The 21,514-nt window shown below is 36.5% G+C and overlaps 1 protein-coding gene across 5 annotated transcripts in view; it reads left to right on the top strand.

Moving 5' to 3' along the window:
• The window catches only part of LOC125067587 (probable phospholipid-transporting ATPase IM), a 56,965-nt gene extending 36,165 nt beyond the window's left edge, over window positions 1–20,800 (top strand). For 3 of the 5 annotated variants that reach the window (XM_047676229.1, XM_047676228.1, XM_047676230.1), the window contains 22 exons: window positions 1,642–1,700; window positions 1,971–2,183; window positions 4,558–4,763; window positions 6,933–7,063; window positions 9,678–9,877; window positions 10,142–10,360; window positions 10,447–10,555; window positions 10,871–11,010; window positions 12,821–13,000; window positions 13,788–13,898; window positions 13,982–14,158; window positions 14,761–14,932; window positions 15,042–15,146; window positions 15,296–15,448; window positions 15,524–15,677; window positions 17,436–17,567; window positions 17,742–17,893; window positions 18,006–18,229; window positions 18,768–18,993; window positions 19,094–19,197; window positions 19,292–19,465; window positions 19,552–20,798. In XM_047676229.1, the coding sequence (XP_047532185.1) occupies window positions 1,642–1,700; window positions 1,971–2,183; window positions 4,558–4,763; window positions 6,933–7,063; window positions 9,678–9,877; window positions 10,142–10,360; window positions 10,447–10,555; window positions 10,871–11,010; window positions 12,821–13,000; window positions 13,788–13,898; window positions 13,982–14,158; window positions 14,761–14,932; window positions 15,042–15,146; window positions 15,296–15,448; window positions 15,524–15,677; window positions 17,436–17,567; window positions 17,742–17,893; window positions 18,006–18,229; window positions 18,768–18,993; window positions 19,094–19,197; window positions 19,292–19,465; window positions 19,552–19,956 (3,746 nt within the window). In that variant the 3' untranslated portion in view covers window positions 19,957–20,798. Of the gene's footprint in view, window positions 1–1,641; window positions 1,701–1,970; window positions 2,184–4,557; window positions 4,764–6,932; window positions 7,064–9,677; window positions 9,878–10,141; window positions 10,361–10,446; window positions 10,556–10,870; window positions 11,011–12,820; window positions 13,001–13,787; window positions 13,899–13,981; window positions 14,159–14,760; window positions 14,933–15,041; window positions 15,147–15,295; window positions 15,449–15,523; window positions 15,678–17,435; window positions 17,568–17,741; window positions 17,894–18,005; window positions 18,230–18,767; window positions 18,994–19,093; window positions 19,198–19,291; window positions 19,466–19,551 lie in introns of all 5 variants that reach the window. The other 2 variants (XM_047676226.1, XM_047676227.1) reach the window with 2 other exon arrangements.
• The last annotated feature ends 714 nt before the right edge of the window (window positions 20,801–21,514 follow it).

Consider the following 21,514-nt stretch of genomic DNA (forward strand, 5'->3'; position numbering starts at 1 on the left):
ATTTCATCGGATACATATAAATTTCCTCACGGAGTTTCCTTCGCCGAGCATAAGATGAATTATAAATTCAAAATTAAGCACATAATGATTCATTGGAGCTCGCCTGCGGGCTTGAAGCCGCAATGTTCGGTTAAAATTCAGATGTTTCATCCTCTGGGTCAATTTAAATAAATTATAATCGGAATTAGATAACAAGTATAGGTGAACAAAACAAATCAATGAAAAAGCGTACACATTGATGTGAGTCTAATAAACGTGGTCTATCCTGATTTTATAAATAAAGGTACACCTATTGCGTATACCTAAGAAGAACATATGAAACCATCTGAGTACCTCTAACACTATAAGAAAGTTTAAATCAAATCAAGTCGCCTTTAATCTTACCGGTTACTACAACAAAATATAATATAACAGTTTTTTCGAAGTCAGTTGCAAATACGTTGTTTCATTAATAACGTATATACATAATATAATTAATGGTTATTTAAACTTATAGTATTTTGAAATTAGCATTAATTAGTATTAGTAAGCCCCATGTCGGAAGCCTTTAGATCGTAAGATAAACTGTTTCTGTAATTATAATAATATAGATGCCGCTAAGCTATTTACTTATAGCCTATTCCAATAGCAGTAGAAAACATTTATAAACTGCTTATACATACTTCGACTTTTAATTGACATGACATCATTAGTCCAGCTCTGAAATAAACTACGGTATTCATTATTGATTCGTGAGAAAATGCCATTTTGGAATTTCGGCGAAGTTGTTTTTGGATCTTTCGAAGTCAAACAAAAATTAAATTATTATAATTGAGTATATTTTAATCAATAGTTGTTTGTAGTGCATAATATACCTGTAGAAAATCGCATGGAATAGGCCTTAGTAAATACCTTATAGCCTACCTGTATATCTCATAATTTATCAATACTATAAATATTCGAATCCTTAAATTGGCTTGTTTTAATAAAATTATCCAAGACTTTATTTTTTAATGCCGTTATTTCATACATCGTAATCGGTTCAGTGAAGTAGAACATAATGCATGTTATGTCTCGCTGTCAAGTGTGGAACTTGAGGAAGCCGAGTAAGTACGTTTACGTTGTGAGCACGCTTCAATTGAATGCATTGTATTTTGATGTGCCTCACTTCTATATGAATTATATTTTATTTACGTGACTCAAGCGAGCTTTGTTTTCATGTTCTGACTCTGACTTATTTTAGCGTTAAGGTCTGCGAATGTTATACAATCGATTCGCTTGCAGTGCAGTATACGTTCAGATATATTTATAGTACCTTTATGTAAATTGATATCAAGAGTGTGTTATTGTGCTAATGTATTGAACTCTATATTATTTACGTTTGTAATTTCCTATGCGTAATTCTACTGTATACTACTAGGTCATGTGCACTTCGTCACGATTGTACAAGTTCAAATATAAATAGTAATATGCATACTGTAAACAGTTAGATAAGTCAATAAAATAATAAGCTGATTTATGGTTTTCGTAAATTTAATGATTATAAATTTTAATGTATTTTACCGAATCCATTACGGAAAACGGTTTCTCTAGTCTGCATTTATTTAAGTACTATTTGTATAAAGTAACAATCGCTTGAATCGCTTGAGTTCTTTGTTGCAGAGAATGAACGGAGAATCAAAGCCAACAACCGAGAGTACAACGCGCAGTTCCGCTACGCTGTAAGTCAATGATTTTTATATCAATTTGTATTAAACTTAACTCTGTATTTATATTAAAAATCATAAAAAATGTTTAAGTGCTGATTATTATATTCAATAACTAGTTGGCAAAGACTGAGTTTGTTTTTACATTCATGGTATTGGGGTTTATACTCAATGAGATCATGAAATGGCATTAAATTTTTTGGCATTAAATAAGATCGTTAGATTTCGTTACAAAAGGTTATAATATGTAAATGTTTACATTATTTATATACTGTTTTATTTCAGAATAACTATATCAAGACCTCGAAGTATTCGATAATCACGTTCCTGCCATTGAATTTGTTGGAGCAATTCCAGCGACTGGCCAATTTCTACTTCCTTTGTCTGCTAGTGCTGCAGCTCATACCGGCTATATCCTCGCTGACACCCATCACTACTGCAATACCCCTCATTGGTGTGCTCGCTTTAACTGCCGTTAAAGACGCGTACGACGACTTCGTAAGTAAATTGAATTCCTTTGTTGTATTTTTGTAATTAATTAATTCATAAAATATATATATATATATTTAAACACTTTACATTAGAATAAATACAAACGTATAAAGATTAATAATAGGCCGAAATGACACATCGCGTGAGTCCGTCAGGCCGTATGTCCGTGTGTCATAGTTGATTACCTCAGAAGCTATTGTTGTTAATGTTACTGGCAGAATTAATTTGTTCGAAAAAATCTTAGTTTAATGGCCACCATAATCTGAATAAATAACTGATGACATAATTATATACAGTTTGTCACTGCGATCACGATACAGAATTTGATGCGCTACAGTGTCCGCTGGCGGCGAGTTAACAAAAAGTGAATAGTATAAAATACTACATGAATAAATATAATAAATATTATATTTGTCAACTTTCATGGTTACCAGTCAACAGTATCGAACTTACTCTCGAACAGATACACCAACATACATTTTATATATGACAAATTATTCTAACTGAATATGTTTTAATTTAATCTTATCGGACAATTTTAAACACCAAATTTATTCTGAATATTGTATCAACATCAAGACGCGCGAGGCTGACTCACTTGCTTATCTAAGAGATCTTGCTTTTCGGAGCTTTGGAAGGCGTTACTAAATCGTTTCAAGACGTTTATTTTACTCATCATTTATTTATCAAAATTATAACACTTTATAACCATTCAAAGTAAAACAATCTACATATCTATCGATCAATCCGTCATATCAATAACGTACTAATGAGTGATGTGTGACTCATGTTCATATCATCCATGTGTACCGACATTGAACTTATGAAGGCCTTTTAATAAACTAATGGTAATATTCTGTTAGTTGTATAAAGAAAGCAAACACTCTGTTATTACTATGAATTATTAAAAAGTTTGTTCTCTGCTTACAAATACTATGACTTGCCTTAACAGATAGTGATTTATTTTTTATACTAGTTTGTTTCTTTATATGACAATAATTTTTTACTGTCATCTAAAAGCAAAAGTGAGATTAATTTTCTAGTTAAGACCACAAGAAAATCCGTTCAGTAGTAATAGTATAGATTTTTTTGTTAGTATTATATTAAAAAAAAAGATAAGCCTAATTCTTAGATTCAATTTAAATTTTAAAAGTTTTTATTTCACAATACGTCCGGCGATGAAACAAGTTTTGAAATAAATGTTTTAAAGAAGTTCAATTTCTTATTAAGCGATATTGTCTATGATTTATCTTCATAATATTTACAAAAAAAAATATGATTTTTATAAATAATATTTTGTTTTTAGTTTAACTACCTGTAAGATATGATTATGAATCTAAATAAAATAATTTAGCGTTTTCGCTAAAATCATTACTTTCATAATTTAAAAAGTATTACAACAGAAAAATTGGGATTTTTGTGTTGTTGTTTAAATAACGATGAAACATATCTTTAGAAATCAAGCGCTTTGAGCGGCACTAAGATATCATAAGTAATTAGAGATGAATATTTACTCCTTCAGCATTCTTCGTCGTAGCTTGTCTCAAATAGTTTCCCACGTAAGATGGAGATACCCATCTCCATTTCCGGGGCACGAGTGTCATCTGGTTAATTTACGCCCAATACCAGTGGGCACACTAAAAGCAGGAACGATGAAGATAGCGATTGCCTGTTTTATTGTTATCTTTAAAGATACATTCTTACATGAGTTCATTGGAAAAGAAATATCGAGAAATCCAAAAAAGTCCACCTCCTTTCGACATGGATATCTGTGTTCGAAGCACAGCATTGTTCCGGCTAGAGGCCTATTGTTGCGTGAAAATATTCATAGTCTCGAAAGTGTCCCAAGAATTTTAGGGGGTATTGCATCTAACCAGTGACCTGACTCTTTATGTATATTAAACATATTCTATTGTTCGCAAGAAATCTGCGAATAGTATATTTACTCTTCTATTCATTCCATTGTAGGTATTGTAGGTAGGTATATATTTGTAAGGATATGAGTAACGTAAGATAACGGATGATATTACACGTATAGTGAGAAAAAATAGTATCACATATTTGTACAGTATTACGACATAAGTGTTGTAGTTGCCCAAACTATGTATATAACAAAATCGGCCAGGAGAACAAAATATTGTATGTATGCAATGATTTATGGAAATCTTAATAAAAATGTTTTTATACAGGTTTAATAGTTCTCTGTGTAACAAAATATTTTGCGTTACTACTAAGAGTTAGTATCAGAAATATTTTTATGATTATAATAAGCAATATTAATATAACAAATCAAAATGTTGCAAAAAAACGTCTGCCTCATTAAAAGTAAGGTATTCTTAAGTCATTGAGTTCATATTTTAACGAGACATGTTAATTACAGCAACGTCATCAGAACGACTCTCAAGTGAATCACAGGCGGGCGAAGACATTGCGTAATGGCAAGCTTGTGGAGGAGAAGTGGGCGTCTGTTCAGGTGGGAGACGTCATCCGGCTGGAGAACGACCAGTTCGTCGCGGCTGATATTCTACTGCTTAGCAGTTCGGAGCCTAACGGGCTTTGCTATATAGAGACTGCAGAACTGGACGGGTATGTTTATCAAGTTTAATTAATTATTTTTCAACTTTGTATGATCAAACAATATTACCTTACTCGTTCTGTTTCTTTGTGTTTATATTTTATGTCATAACCTTAAATATTTATAAGTAGCAACAATAACTGCGGTGTCATTAAATTCTTGGAAAACTGTTATAACTGTTGTCTCACGTCACAACAAATATAAAATTGCTAATGGTTCAAATGCAAATATATTTTTTTTGTTTTCAATTCTTATTTCTAATATAATTCTGTGTGAAAATTTTATGTTTAGTGTATAAGAGACTTGCGTTTATTATTTTCTGCAGTTAGCAGTTACCAATTTTGATATTAGTATTTACGATTTAATAAAACACATCATGGCAGATGGCGTAAAGTAAATGTTGCGGTTGCCAAAGACGTCGTCATAAGGGATATAAATAACTTAATTTTTTTGCGCGGAATTTGAACGTTAATATCGCTGACGTCATAGGCCGTCGTATTGGCAACCTTTATCTACGACGAAATTTTCGTCATTTCGTCACACCTCTTGATTTATACATCAATGAAATGTCACACCTTCGCAATTTATTATAGATATAGTTACCGTATATCTGATCATAAAGTGACCCTTATAGGATCACTTTAGCTTATTTTTTCCATAAGCCATTTGGCAAAAATTCCAGCTCGTACACAGATAAGGAATCCAAACGGGCGTTAAACGAGCCCATATCAAATTTGATTTTGGAGATTTAGGCGGTAAGATAGCAAATAGGGAGACAAATATTTTTCGATTTGATCACGTAGCTTATACGCCTATTGATAGAAGAAGTGTCTTTAAAACAATCTTCAGCGTTTGTTCGAATATAAACCGGGGCAAAACATAGATGCGAGGTCGAGTAAAAGTCAGACGCACCTGAACTGCGATCAATTTAGATAATTATTTATATAATTTTTCTGAACTTTTGACTTACGATTTCTTATCATATCATTAGTAGCTTCGCTTGTCATTGGGTCAAATTATACGTAATTTCCCACCTCGGTTAATTCGAAAAACATTCTAACTATAAATTAAAGTCATCCGTTCAAGCCAAACGTCAAGTCCAGGAAGTATAGGAATGTCTTTATCCTTTATCAACAAAAACTGAGTCCTAGGCCGCTTTGCGAAATCACACTTCGCGATTTATGGTTTGCGCCTTAAAGCTGCACCTCCCATTATCAAATTCGTAGCGGCCCAGCCCATAGCAATAAACCGCATTGCGAAAAGAACTTTTTTTTTTCCTTTTCCCTGTTACATGTAATCACGTGAACTTACATGTACTCGCAATTTAAAAGTTTGAGATATGATTAAGTTACAATAAAAAAAAAGTATTTACAAACCATACACAGAGAAATAGACAAAGTAAACATTACTTATTCTAAAAAAAAAAGTAATAAAAGAAACAAATGACTGCAATCCTAATATAAAATTTTATATTACGATATAACTTAGATTATGAATAATACCATGAACAGCAAAGAACTGACAAAAAATGTAATTCCGTACACTAAATTTAACTGCTAAAATAAAAATTGCCTCGTGTGATTTCGCAGTGCGGCACTAGTCAATAATCGATTTATCAATTATTTTGATTTTGTCCTGATTCTGTCCTATTCCTTTATAACGTAACGCTTAACTAAGAAGTAATTTAAGGTACTAAATTTATTAACAGATGTTTGTCAATACATGTGGGATATACATTTCTCGATTAGATTGGACTTACATACATCGCATATGTATGTAAATCCGTAGATTTAAGTTTTTTCTATTGTGAAGTTTATACTTTTAATACAAGGAACAACCATTGTTACTTCTGTTAGTCGACGCATAAAATGCTCCTAAAGTCTACTAAATTTTGTCGTACGAGAAAAGTAGGACTTTTTTGTAGGAAATGATATTTTCTATTATTTCTTTAATAGTTGGACCATTTAAATTGTTGTTTTTTATCTTACATCGCCTTGATTTTTTTTTAAATTTATAAACATTTTATATTTCTTGGAATTGTTTATATTTGAACCTGAATTCAATGTGTTTCTTGTAGTAGTTACTGATAACAGTTTGTGTTAAAGTAAAATATATTATGAAAAATGTTTTGTTGGCTTACTTTATATTGTAAATTAATAATATAAATTGTTGGTTTTTAGGGAGACAAATTTAAAATGTCGTCAGTGCCTTCTGGAGACGGCCGCGATGGGCCAGGACGACGCACAACTCGGCGCCTTCGACGGCGAGATCGTCTGTGAAACGCCAAACAATCTACTTAATAAGTTTGACGGTATGTTCAACATTCTAAATGTTTTTTTTGTATTTTTGATACATTTTACAGTACAGTGACTGAAAAAAAAGTCATACTTTTATTTTTATTTATTTATATTAAGAATTTAGAAATATATATGAATTTATGTTCTATTTAAAATGTGTACTTCATACATATCAGATCATAAAAACTGATTATTTCCTAATGTTCTTTTAATATATTCATGCTGTATCTGCTCTTCTATACAAATTCATAATATAACGTAACGCTTGAAACTATATCGACCTTAATTATAAACATTTAGCTAGTATTTACTTAAACACTCAATACCATCGTTCCGTCTTCCTTCCGATTTGTCATTTGACAAAGACAAATATAACAGTTAGTAAATGTTAAAAATACGGTAACGGTTGTTTTTAATTGGAACGTCATGTACATATACGACTTTTTATATTAGCAAATTCAGTAAATCCTAGTGAATAAATAATGTCCTGGTTGATATCTATAACTAATACGCAATTGAAAATTTATTAGCATTCATCATAAATGCCGCTAGCGAGTCTCTTCGTGTTATTTTATAGCTAGGTACACACAATCACGTTACAGAACAGCGCGCGCTGCAATCTGCGGTTTCGTAACTAAACGATGATTTTACTGCAAAATTAGATAGTAATTGACGGATGAAATTGCTTTTTCCCTTGTTAGCTAAAATTGCCTTCCTCTGTTTATATGCTAACACTACAGTGTTTACATTAATTCATGTTAAATTTCAATATTTTGCTATAAACGTTTTTTTATACAGTTATGTATGTATTATTTGCCCACAGAATATTCCCCTAAATACCATACCATTGTATTGTAGGTATATCTAAAGTTGATAAAATATGAATATATATAGTATATAAATAGGAATGAAACGTTCGCCTTCAGGTCGTTTAAATAGAAATAGGAAAAAATGTATACACAATTGATGAGAAAAATGAAAGAAAATTCCCGCTCAATTTCTTTCGTCGGTTCCTCTCAGGTGTTTTTTTTTCTAGATAATAAACGAGTGTGTGGTGTGCTTCCAATTAAAGATTTTTGACTTTTGATATATTTGATATATTTCAAAGATAACCTTTTGAGTGGTGGTGACTCATCAGGTGGCCCATTTTTCCGTCCGCTTATATATACCATAAAAAACCCTTGGTACACCTAGCATATATTTTCCTTTTATCTAATGATTGAGACAATACCAGTTACTATAATAATGCAGAAAATAAAATACATCTGGAAAGTTAACAAATCTTGAACGATGGGTACCTCATGAATTGAGTGAATCGAACTGCAAACACGCGTCGACTGCTGTATTACTTTGCTCAACCGACACAATAATGAAGGTATTTTAATTCGAAATTACTTGTGATGCAAAGTGGATACGGTACGATAATCGGAAGCGCTGGTCGCAATCGGTGAACCCGGAATTTAGACAATTTCGTACAAGGAAAAAAATTTAACTCCGAGGCGACAGTCCAAACCGTCTTCGAAGAGTTTATTGATTCTCGCCCCCATGGTTTTTTTAATAAAGGGATCAATGAACTATGTATGAGATAACAAAAGTGCATAGATAACAACGGTGCATATTTTGATTAAGTAAACATATTTTACAAAAAAAATATGACTCTATATTCCTCTGTACCAAACGTCAAGTTCGTATGTAAGGACCTAATAGCTATTGAATGTCTAAGCGTATATAAAAGTGCATTTGGTTAGTTGTCTACGCTAATACAACAACCATCGAATGGTAATAAATATTTTTTTTACGACTACCGCTGTATAAGCACTTTATCCTTATCAGAGTTTTATTTCAAGTGCTAAAACTTTTTATTTCTAAATACAGTGCAAAAATGATGCAGTATACCCACAATGTTAACTATGTTATGAGTCTGAGTCGCCATTATATTACAAAGTTGAAGCGTCTTTAAAAATATTTTTGGCAGAATAATTAATACTAGTATTCGTTCCGTGGTCAATCGACCGTAATAATTATTGTAAATATTTGATATTATATTATATAAATTTGCTTGTATAGAAAAATGTTTACTCTTATTTCTAACGTATTGTAATTAATAAACATGCTAAACTCGTCAATAGCTGCCAAAAAAAGGAAAAAAAGTCGCTAGACAAAGTTGTAATGCCCCATTTTATGATGCAATTACTAATATTTCAATTTACCTCTCCAAATTAGTATAAAGCTTACCCTAGAAGTGGGGACGACAATAGCTCATGGGGTTAGGATGAAACCTACGACATTTTACATCACTAGGGCCGATACACTATTGCGCTATTTTCGCTTCTTTTAGCCAGTATATATTATTTTTTTAACAAAGTATATGTTATATTAATGTAACATAACCATTCGAATTATAAATTTAACAAGTTTACAGCAAATAATAAAATATTCTACGTAAAAATTGCTTAAATACATTTAAACAAAGTAATAGCTAGAATTATAGTAAAATAAATACCTCGGAAAACACGTAAAGCCGTGCATCCCGCGTCTAATATCTATGGTCGTGTCACATTAACTTCGACGACGATTTACATGAACGCCTTGATTATTATTATATTATATATATATTGTATATTGTAGGTACGCTAAGCTGGCGCGACCAGCACTTCTCGTTGGACAACGATAAGATACTGCTGCGCGGGTGCGTGCTGCGGAACACGTCGTGGTGCTACGGCGTCGTGGTATTCGCCGGGAAAGACACCAAACTCATGCAGAACTCTGGCAAGACTAAGTTCAAGCGCACCAGCATAGATAGATTACTTAATTTTCTTATTATAGGGGTAAGTGGGGCTTGCTTTTTAATTGTGCACGAGATTGTTTTTCTGCGAATCTTATTACGGCTTGTTGTTTCCGGGTATTAAAAGTATTATAAATATTAACTAATAGTGTTAAAATTTACTTTTTTACTTTTACTATAATAAATGGTTACAAACAAACAACGAAGATAAATGAAGTTTTCCAAACAGTTAACATTTTACGATACGTTATTTCGAATTTGGAACCTAAATTCGCTGAACGTGATGAGACGTGCGCTGGCCCCACAGATAGTGCTGTTCTTGCTGTCGATGTGCGTGTTCTGCACGGTGGCGTGCGGCGTGTGGGAGTGGCTGGTGGGGCGCTACTTCCAGGTCTACCTGCCGTGGGACACGCTGGTGCCGGCCGAGCCCGCGTCGGGCGCCATCGTGATCGCGCTACTCGTCTTCTTTTCTTACGCGATCGTAATGAACACCGTCGTGCCCATCTCGCTTTACGTCTCTGTCGAGGTATCGTATATTCTTGATCGTTAGCTATGCTACAGATCGTATCTTGTAAATAAATTGATTACTTTGAAACTTTTGTATTTTTGTAGGTCATAAGATTTGCGCAGAGTTTTTTAATAAATTGGGATGAAAAAATGTATTACGAAAAGACTGGAACCGCGGCTAAGGCGCGAACAACAACGTTGAACGAGGAGCTGGGTAAATAAATATTTAAATATTAAAATGACTATTATTATAATTAAAAAAGATGGCTTAGACTGAGACCTCTTCTGACTTAGAAGAAAGTTTGGAGCTTATCTCACCACGTTTCAATGTGTTTCTTCGCCGCCGAGAACGCAATAAATTACAAACAAAACTAAGCACATTAAAATTCTGTGTTGCTTGCCTGGGATTGAACCTGTTAAAATCATCAGTTAAATTCTCTTGTTTTAGTCATTGGACCATCTTAGCTCATCTCATCACAGATTGCTTAGTTAATTAACATTTTTAGTACTGATTTGGCTTTTTTTTCAGGACAAATCCAATACGTATTCTCAGATAAAACTGGCACCCTAACACAAAACATAATGACTTTCAACAAATGCTCGATAGGCGGATTGTGTTACGGCGATATCGTCGATGAGAACACGGGCGAGACGATCGAACTCACCGACGTAAGTGACACAAGATTTAAGATAACAGTTTAACTCATACTTATCACGAGTAGCCAGGCACTGAATTATTTAGAAGACACGGCGTAATTGCATGTAGGCTGTTCCTAACATGACCAGCACTATAAGTTGAACATGCGAATAGTTTTCTACAGATTGAAAATAGCACGTAACAGATTGGATTTATTTGCATGTTTTCAATTTTTTGCGGTTTTAATTGAATTTTAATTGGTGATAAGATGCCGTCCTCGTCTTATCAGCTTGTGTTGGACATCTCATTTTTGGTCCGTTTGATGTGATCCACCGACAGACCTATTTGTTTGTTTGTTTTGTTATATTGTTCGTTTAACTAAAATAAAAACACATGTTTGTACCTGTTTTTCATGCATTTACCATCATTCGACCAGTCGGACCTAGGCGTCGACCCATTGACATCAAACGTTTGTAAAAACCGATATGTGCGTCACTGTGTTTTTAAAATTTTCTCGCAAGAACGTATTTCACACGTGACTACCGCCCATTTATATCGATCTGTTAGCATATAGACTTTTTACGCAAGGCTTGCATGCACAATATCCCAACGCAAACAATTTATGATAAAATTTGCTGTACTCTTTAGAACAAAGTAACAATCGAGACAACGGACACTAACCTCAACACTATTCATCGTAACGACCGATCTCATCGAGGAGCGAATTGAGTATCAATACAGTGTACGACGACACGCTATCACACGAGACCAATGTTAGGACACGTTAGTCTCGCGCGGTGCGGGCGGTAGGGCCGAGAGTGACGCGAGTGTGCGCAGCGCGGGCGGCGGCGCGCGGGCGGCGCGGGCGGCGCGGCGGCGCGGGGCGCGGGCGGCGCGCGCGCGCGGCTGCTGGAGCTGGAGCACGAGCAGGGCCGCAGCACGCCCGGCGCCACGCCGCACGCGCACGCGCACGTACGCCCCAGCCCTCTACACCGACGCCTCGGCTCATGCGAACCGTTCGGAACGGCCCCGCGGTCCGGGGAGACGTGCGTACGCCGGGTACGCCGTCTCGGTGCACGTTGCGTACTTTATAAATTGCGATCTAAACGGTTCGTATGAATCGAGGTTCTATATGCAATCTAGCTTGGTCTCTTCGTAGTACGATGTGTCGGAGCCGCAATATGAAATTTCTTTTGCTAACGCTAATAACATTTATTGAATTAGATTAACCTATCGACGAATGTATAAGCTATATATGTTTAAAAAATGTAAAAAATAAATTTCCTCCTGTAATAATAACACTGCGAAACAGGCTATCTTGTAAAACTTCTTATTCCTCGTGGTATTTAGTGGATAAGTCAATTGAATCGTTTATACCTCTATGAGTTAAACACTAACTAACCTCCCAATTTAAAATATACTTTCAATGGATTTAGTGCTAACAATTGATGTGACTAATTCTGCACATATTCGTTTTCTTTGTACACAAATAAATAATTAATCATTAACATACTTCACAGAGCTGCATGGTGTTTGTGACTCGCATATTATTGTATTGCATGGTTTTGCATGAGAATATATTGTGTCTAGTTGTGGTTTTGTTTTAAATCAATTGTATTTTGTGTAAATAATAGTCGTAAAGAATGTTATGTTAAATTGTAATTAATATTTACCAAAATGATAAAAATAACAATTTTCATTTATAATTCAAGTAATTTTGGAATAATGGCATTTAATTATTATTAATAAAATATATATGGTTAAAAATATATCTCACCGAATAATATACGAAAACAGGAGACGTACCGATGAGATAATATAATACTATACAATCTCGCGCAGAGCACGGAACCGCTCGACTTCTCCGACAATCCCGAGTATGAGCCGGAGTTCAAGTTCTTTGACGCGAAGCTGCAGAAGGCGGTCCGTCGTGGCGACCGGAACGTGTACGACTTCTTCCGGCTGCTGGCACTCTGCCACACCGTCATGCCCGAGCAGAAGAATGGCCGGCTAGAGTACCAGGTGTGGAATTGTTTCATTTGCTCAAAAACAACTCGTATAACATTAAATTAGATTTCATCTCTTTCATTTGCAAGGGACCTACTTTTTTATAGAGCGTTGTGTGTGTGTGTTGATTAAGAGAACTAACAGCTTTTAAAACTTAAACACTTTAATTTCTGTGAAGGATTCATAGAAATTAAAAAAAATCAAAAAGTATTAATTATACGACGATGACGAAATTAACGTAACGTAACTTTGTCATTAATCTGTATCCCAAGCCGTACTCGTTAATTCTCCATTTTGCACATATAATCTTTCACGCAATCCTTTTTCGGGCTTTCTATTGCATCCAAATGTAGTATTATCATAGCGTCAAGAAAAACTATGAGTAGAACATCGCCTTTGAAGTCTCGCGAAATGCCGCTTTTCGTCGTTGACCATGGTTGTCACATTTATTTATCATTTATTGTGAGCGAGTGTATGGCAGCTTGCTCGCTACAGTCCCTCTCAAGCTCGAACCTTACACGATTGACGTGTTAAGACATCTATTTCTTTACGCTATAGTGTTATAGTCAACCAAATGCATATCTACCAACACATCTCTACAATACATCTCTACCATCATTCCCATACTAGGGCTTCCCCCTTATATACTTATTTCATATTTTATCCGTTCACGCTAGTCCACACTTCCCGAAACCACCTCAACGTCTTGTACCGTCTGAAGCCGGGGTGGGTAGCGAGTATTTTATAAAACGAAAATAGTCTGTTAAGATCATAGATAATATATAGATAATTCCCATTGCAGGCACAATCGCCGGACGAGTCGGCGCTGGTGTCGGCGGCGAGAAATTTTGGCTTCGTGTTCCGAGAGCGCTCGCCCAACACTATTACTATAGAGGTTATGGGTAAAACAGAGGTGAGGTGATTTGTTTACATAAAATCCATCTTTAATATTTGTATGAGGTAAACTTTTCTTTAACATATGTGAATTTGTTCCAGGTGTATGAGTTGTTATGTATATTAGATTTTAATAATGTTAGAAAAAGAATGTCCGTGATATTGAAGAAGGATGGTGAAATTAGGTTATATACTAAAGGTGCTGATAATGTTATATACGACAGATTAAAACGTAGCCATCAAGAGGAAGTGAGATCAAAAACACAGGAGCATTTAAACGTGAGTTATAACAACATTATTACACTACTTTAGACACATATATATATATATATGTATATATATATATATATACATATATATATATATATATACATATATATGTGTATATATATATATATATATATATATATATATATATATATATATATATATATATACACATATATATGTATATATCTCATTCTATTCCATTGCATACATAAGTAAATGATGTATATTGAATGAAGTTACATAATTATATAATTTGAATACGTTTATAATAGCACTTTTGCGATACTATAATTAGATTTGAATTAGTTACTGTATTTAATTATCAATTATTAGAATGATATAATTACCATATGAATAGGTTACCTTAAACTTAAATTCAAAGAATCCAAACACGATCGATGTTCTGTTAGTCACTATGATGCCCGATGGCCGTTATCATCATATTAGTTCGATATTACAACAAGATTATATTATAGAAATTAATAACCAAATTTTATAAGATATAAGACTGCAAACACAGTTTTACTACAAGAGATCAGAGTTTATACATGACACACTCTGCTCAAAGTTTTGGTGACCTTTTAACTCAACACCGTATTACCTCGGCGTAGAAATTCGCGGGCGAAGGTCTGCGCACGCTGGCGCTGGCGTGGCGCCCGCTGGAGGAGCGCGGCTTCGCGGAGTGGAAGCGCCGCCACCAGGCCGCCGCGCTGGCGCTGCGCGACCGCGACGAGCGCCTCGACGCCATCTACGAGGAGATCGAGACCGACCTCATCCTCATCGGTCAGGCCGCGGCTTGGTCGCCTTACCAAACCTCAGATTTATTCTAACTCCTTTTATTTGAGTTTTTATATAAATATGTTGGTAATTAATGTCCTCGTTTTCGTTTCAGGCGTTACGGCGATAGAGGATAAATTACAAGATGGAGTACCAGAAACGATAGCGAATCTTAGCATGGCGGGTATCAAAATATGGGTTCTGACGGGAGATAAACAAGGTAACTGGAGCTAAACGGTCACCCAACCTAGACAACGATTGAAATGTTCACAAGAATTTATATTATAGTTGGGTTACGACGACGACGTAGCGAGAAATCGGTGCAATGGCAATGGCATTTATTTAAGCTTTCGTTAACGTCATCCTCAGAGACTGCGATAAACATCGGCTACTCGTGCCAGCTGCTGACCGACGACATGGCGGAGGTGTTCGTCATCGACGGCGTCGCCCACGACGACGTGGACCGCCAGCTCGCCAAGTGCAGGGACTCCATACGCGTCGTCAACACCTTCCTCCCGCACGGTACCCACGCCTCTATGAGTTACCTCGACGGTCAGAGGACCGCCCGAGCCGACCACTAACAGAGCGACTGCGCAGGCCCGTCGGAGGCGAAGGGCTCCCGCTCGGAGACGGCCAACGGCGGCGCGGTAGCGCGGCCTTCGCCCGGCCGGGCCGCCAACGTCAAGCTCAACGCGCCCGCCGTCTCCGTCGTCACATTTAGGTGGGAACATAACACACTCGCACACGACAGGTAGACACCGACCACTTACTCGCTGCCTGCCGCCTCGCCCCGCCCCGCCCGCCTCCTGTCCGTACTGTTCGTAGCTGTGTGTTAGTGTCGTTGCTGACCTTGAACTCGTCTTCGTAACCTTGCTTTGATCAAATTTTCGCCTACTTATCTTTACGTTACGTCCGTACGTATAGTACGACACAGCTTAGATATAGCATCGGCAAAAATCGTAAAACCGATCACATCCGAATTAAGTACGCCTTCAAATTTTTTTTTATTTCTTATGTGAAAATGATCTTGATGCAAACGTATTTACTTGCAATATCATATAACCAAATATATTCGTCAAATTGACGCGTAGATTTACATGATCACATAATTAAATCTTTTGAAATTAAATTGATTTGTTTTTAACTGAAACTTTAAGTATAGAAGACTGAGTAAATACGATACGGCTTTTAAAATAAAACACCTGATATTATAAAAACAGTTTATTCTTATGGTTACTCTCTCAATAGCTCCACAAATCATCGAATGATTCATCGCTATCTGATGACGTCTCCTTTCTGAGCTTTGTAAGTGGGTTAAAAGTTGTTGTTAATTGTCCTTTAAAATAGCGCTTATATACGTACCTAAATATTTTTGAATGTTTTGAAAGTGATCTTCCCCAAAATCTATATTTTTGTCTCGCCTCATAAATTGATAAATGATGGAAAATTGTTTCACGAGTTTGGCTATTATACGGTCTACCCAGTTTCAATGATTCATATTTAAAAATATACCAAAAAATAAATAATATTCCCTTTACCATTTAATTGTCAAGCAGTGTACGGAATGATTCAATCATGTGAATTCCCGTTGCTGTCTTGGGTTGAACTGAAGCGAGAATTTATTGCGTCGAATAGCGTTGAATGGCGCGATAGGGAGCTATTTCTATTGGTTGTTTAAATCGGCAATAATCAGTTTTATTGAATTTGCCGATGCTACATCTAAATTGTGTCTTACTAACGCGAGCCTTAAAACAGAGTATGATCTGACCATCGGAAATATGTAGATGTCTTATTTATAAAATTATTTTAATGAGTCCTTATTAGAAGAAGATTGTTATTGATACCAAGAAGCTGCCTCAATTGTTTCAATAAACAAATTATATTTTATTTTCCTTTATAATAGTTTCGTAAACCAGAAAATATCTTCTAAACAATTACCCATATTTTGTAACAGATCATTATTCTACTCCTGTCATTGACTGTGTTTCTTACCTACTTGCACTGAAACTACCTTAATTTTTCTCCTATTCCGTAATTTTCAAATTAAACCAGACGAAACACGACCTGTCACACTATTTAATAAAACCTCACATTACACAAATATTATTAATACCCTCTGTAGTTTAGTTACTTCATGTTTTGCTCGCAAACGGTATAAGGTCATTAAAAAACAAATGATTATATGTTTTTTTTTACTTTGTGAACTTGCTACTGCTGTATTGCCATAAATGTTTGTGTGCGAGTTTTTTGGGATATTTTTTAGTTGAAATTAATTTAAAATGCAATTATTAATTTTGTTTACCGAATTGAATAGTTTTATTATTTTATGCGACGAAGTAAATAAAATAAAATAATGGAATATTCTTAAAAAAAGGTTACTCTCTAACATAATTATGAAAGATGTGACTATTGCTTCGTAAATAAATTTTGTAAATAAAAGTCTGCCCGCCTGCGCTCCTCGAGCGTCCCGAGTGTCGAGCGCTCCGTGCTCACGCGAGTTGTGTTGCAGCAACGAGTACGCGTCGGGCGGCGCCGCGCACGCGCCGGACTCGCACGAGCACGGCGACGACTCCAACGGGTTCGCCATCGTCGTCAACGGGCACTCGCTCGTGCACTGCTTGCATCCCAAGCTGGAAGAGAAGTTCGTTCATTTGTCGGCACTTTTGTAGTTTCAGGTTAAATTTAAACTTGGAACTGTCATTTCAAATTATTAATCGAATTTGCGTAGTGGGCTGTTTAATTATTCTTCTGTTCGATTATTATTTTAATTTGTTTGTTAAAGTTGCAATATTACACTTTTTGTTCCTGTTTTCAGATTTCTTGACGTAGTTCTTCATTGCCGATCTGTGATATGCTGTAGGGTGACGCCATTACAGAAGGCAATGGTCGTTGAGCTCATTAAGAAAAGTAGAAAAGCGGTCACGCTTGCCATTGGCGATGGTGCCAATGACGTTTCGATGATAAAAGGTACATCAAATGTTTTATATGTAAAAAAAAAACAAGTTTATTGATTTTTGCTGCTTAAATTATTTCTTTTTATTCTATTTTCGAAATAAAATAAATATTATTTACATTCCAGCGGCTCATATAGGCGTGGGTATATCCGGCCAAGAGGGCATGCAGGCGGTGCTGGCTTCCGACTACTCGATAGCGCAGTTCCGGTTCCTGCAGCGCTTGCTGCTCGTGCACGGCCGGTGGTCGTACTATCGAATGTGCAAGTTTCTACGATACTTCTTCTACAAAAACTTCGCATTCACCGTTTGCCACTTTTGGTTCGCGTTTTTCTGTGGATTTAGTGCACAGGTAAGTCTATTAAAGATACTTCATACAAACGTTGTTCGAGTTTGTCCATCAAAAAGTTTTCTAAGTAATCCGTTGGTAGAACGTTGGCTCGTAAACCACGTGAAATAGTCGGTCTGCACTGCACGAAGAGAGTGAGAACAGAGATTGCACTTACATCTGCGCGCTTACACATTTGATGCAATATCATATCATATAATATCTCCTGAGCAATTAGCAGGCGAGAATCAATCAGGAGGACATCTTCGTATCTATTTCAATTACTTCTATTAAGTAAATTTAAATATTGACTTTTTTTTAAGTTATTCTTTTACTATATCATTGTTTTATTAATCACTCTAGATATACGAAATAAACCATACAAAAATTACATAAAATAATAAGTACATTACTAATTGGCAAAGACATGCTAAAACTATCCAACACGTTAAGTAACATGGTGTTTTTATAAGTAGACTCTTATACTGTATTGTCTATACAACTCTTACTTGTCGGCAAGACATCGCTACAAAATCTATTTCACATCGGTGGTTTTCCGCAGACCGTGTTCGACGAGATGTTCATCTCGGTGTACAACCTGTTCTACACGTCGCTGCCGGTGCTGGCGCTGGGCGTGTTCGAGCAGGACGTGTCGGACGCCACGTCGCTGCAGTTCCCCAAGCTGTACGCTCCCGGGCACACCAGCCAGCTCTTCAACAAGACGGAGTTCATCAAGTCCACGCTGCACGGCTGCTTCACTTCGCTCGTCTTGTTCCTCATCCCATACGGTGAGCTACGCGACACTAGACTTAAAATATTTTGATTTTTCTTCTATACTTTTTAACGGTATTATTTGATATTGACTTTTGCACTTTTAAATCTGTTCAGGTACTTACAAAGATGGACTGGCACCCGACGGCAAGATATTATCAGATCATATGCTTTTAGGGAGCGTAGTTGCGACGATATTGATCATTGACAATACGACGCAAGTGAGTATCGTTTTATCGGCTAAACTATTCAATACGCATATTTTTCATTTAACTGCAAATTTTCTAATCGTATTTCGCTCTGCTTCCATTTTAGATCGCATTAGACACGACATACTGGACAGTGTTTAACCATATCACTATTTGGGGTTCGCTGGTGTCGTACTTCGTGCTGGATTACTTCTACAACTACGTCATCCGCGGCCCCTACGTAGGGTCGCTGACGGTCGCGCTCACCCAGGCCACCTTCTGGTTCACCGCCGTGCTCACGGTGAGTCCCTCGTAGCGTTCTGTCCTCGAGCTAGGCTTGCGCCTCTTGCGCCTCGTGCGGCTCGTGCCAATCGCCACTCTGCGCAGATGATGATCCTGATGGTGCCGGTGGTGTCGTGGCGGCTGGCGTGGTCGCGGCGCCGGCCCACGCTGGCCGAGCGGCTGCGCGCGCGCACGCGCTGGCGCCGCGCCGCCGCCGCGCCCGCGCCGCGCACGCCGTCCGCCCGCCGCGCGCGCCGCTCCGTGCGCTCGGGGTACGCCTTCGCGCACCAGGAGGGCTTCGGCCGCCTCATCACCTCCGGCAAGATCATGCGCCGCATCCCGCACGCGGACGCCGCGCTGTCGGCGCTGGCGTCGCTGCCGGGCAAGTTCCACCCGCGCTCCTCGACGCCGCCGCCGTCGCCGCCCTCCGCCTCGCCCTCCGCCTCGCACTCCGCCTCGCCGCCCTCGCCGCGGGCCCCGAAGCAGGACCTCGATTCCGTCGATTTATGAGCTCCCGTGTGGCGCGGCTCGAGCGAGCGCGGTCGGACTGAGTGAGAGTGCCGGACTCGTTGGTCGCCGCGTCGGGCCCGAGGAGTCCTCCCGACGCGGGCGCCCGTCGCCTTCCTCGTTGCAGGTGTTCATTTCAGAAAAGACGAGACGTGTACGATGTAAGAATGAGAGTAATGTTTGTAAATAATAAAGTGGTTACAAACGAACCATAATTTTTTATTAGACGGCATAATGTCGTCGCAACTCGTATTGTGATAATGTTAATAGATTTAAAAATTCGTATTATATATATTATTGCCTATATTAAATTATATTTGTTGATCGAGAGTATATATTGATAGATATTTATTATCGTACGTAATAAGATTACTCTTTTATATCGGAAAAGCGTAGTTTTCTCCTAATGTTCCTTTGTATGTGTAAATTATATAGTTCCGGTTACTGCGAGCACGACCCATCGATTGTATTCTTTAGCTCATTGTCGCCGTAAACGTAAACTTGGCAAAATGATATCAGAAGAACTTGTTACCGAGATTTGTATTTTTTGTTCTTATGACATAGAATTATATTAGAAATTTTCTCCTTTCCAATTAGTATTTTATTTGTTATTTTATTTATGAAAAAAATGTTTTTTTATATGCTTTTTAATGTCGTCAGTGTCGGAGACCTTAGTAAAATTTGCATTTAAATTTATGTCAATATGGTAAGCAGTTAAAATAGACACGAATTGAAATAGATAAGTTGCATACAAATTATTAATGTACCGTCTTAAGTCTTGACATTGTTTATATCATGATATTTTAAAAAAATAGTTTAAATAAACTCTTTATTATTGTGTAAATCTTTTGATAGATATTAAAAATATGTTGAAATATTAAATAGAAAGATACTAATACAAATCAAAACTGATATTCGGTGTTTTAACTGCATACAATATACATTTGCTTTGGTATCAAATTTTAATAAAAAAATACTCTCTTAAATCTATTTTTATTTATGCCTTTGCTTTTAAAAAGACTGGTTCCTTTTTCTAAAACTTTATTTAACTTCAGTTTTATATGCACAAGTTTGAAACAGTATGGTGTATAATGAATATTGTATATTTAATTAAATACAAGTACGAACAAGGATATTGCAAATCAATTTTACCCTGTACAGTGTACACATAATAAATTATATTAGCTTAAAATTCTCGCTGTCTCTCTTTTCACTCACTATCTGCTGGATAATAAAGTGAGAGATCAAATATCCGTTATCTATAGAAAAATTAAGTAGGTATGTCTGTTTGGTCCTGTCTCTTGGTATCGAACGCTGCGAGAAATTTTATCAGTGTATATACAACACCGAGAGCGAAGCGCTCAATATGTGCACAATATGTATGTAAAATATTATTTAGACAATCTTTTATTGACAAAATAATTAGATACGAAACTTGAAGAAATTTCTTAACTAAGAACAAATTGATTATATATATGTACATTGATAAATGATAGGACGCTTATATTGAAAGAAGGTCTATAGTATGATGACTGATAATATGTTATTTATTAATTCGGAA

The sequence above is a fragment of the Vanessa atalanta genome, chromosome 12 (genome assembly GCF_905147765.1).
Source record: "Vanessa atalanta chromosome 12, ilVanAtal1.2, whole genome shotgun sequence".
Lineage (NCBI taxonomy): Eukaryota > Metazoa > Arthropoda > Insecta > Lepidoptera > Nymphalidae > Vanessa > Vanessa atalanta.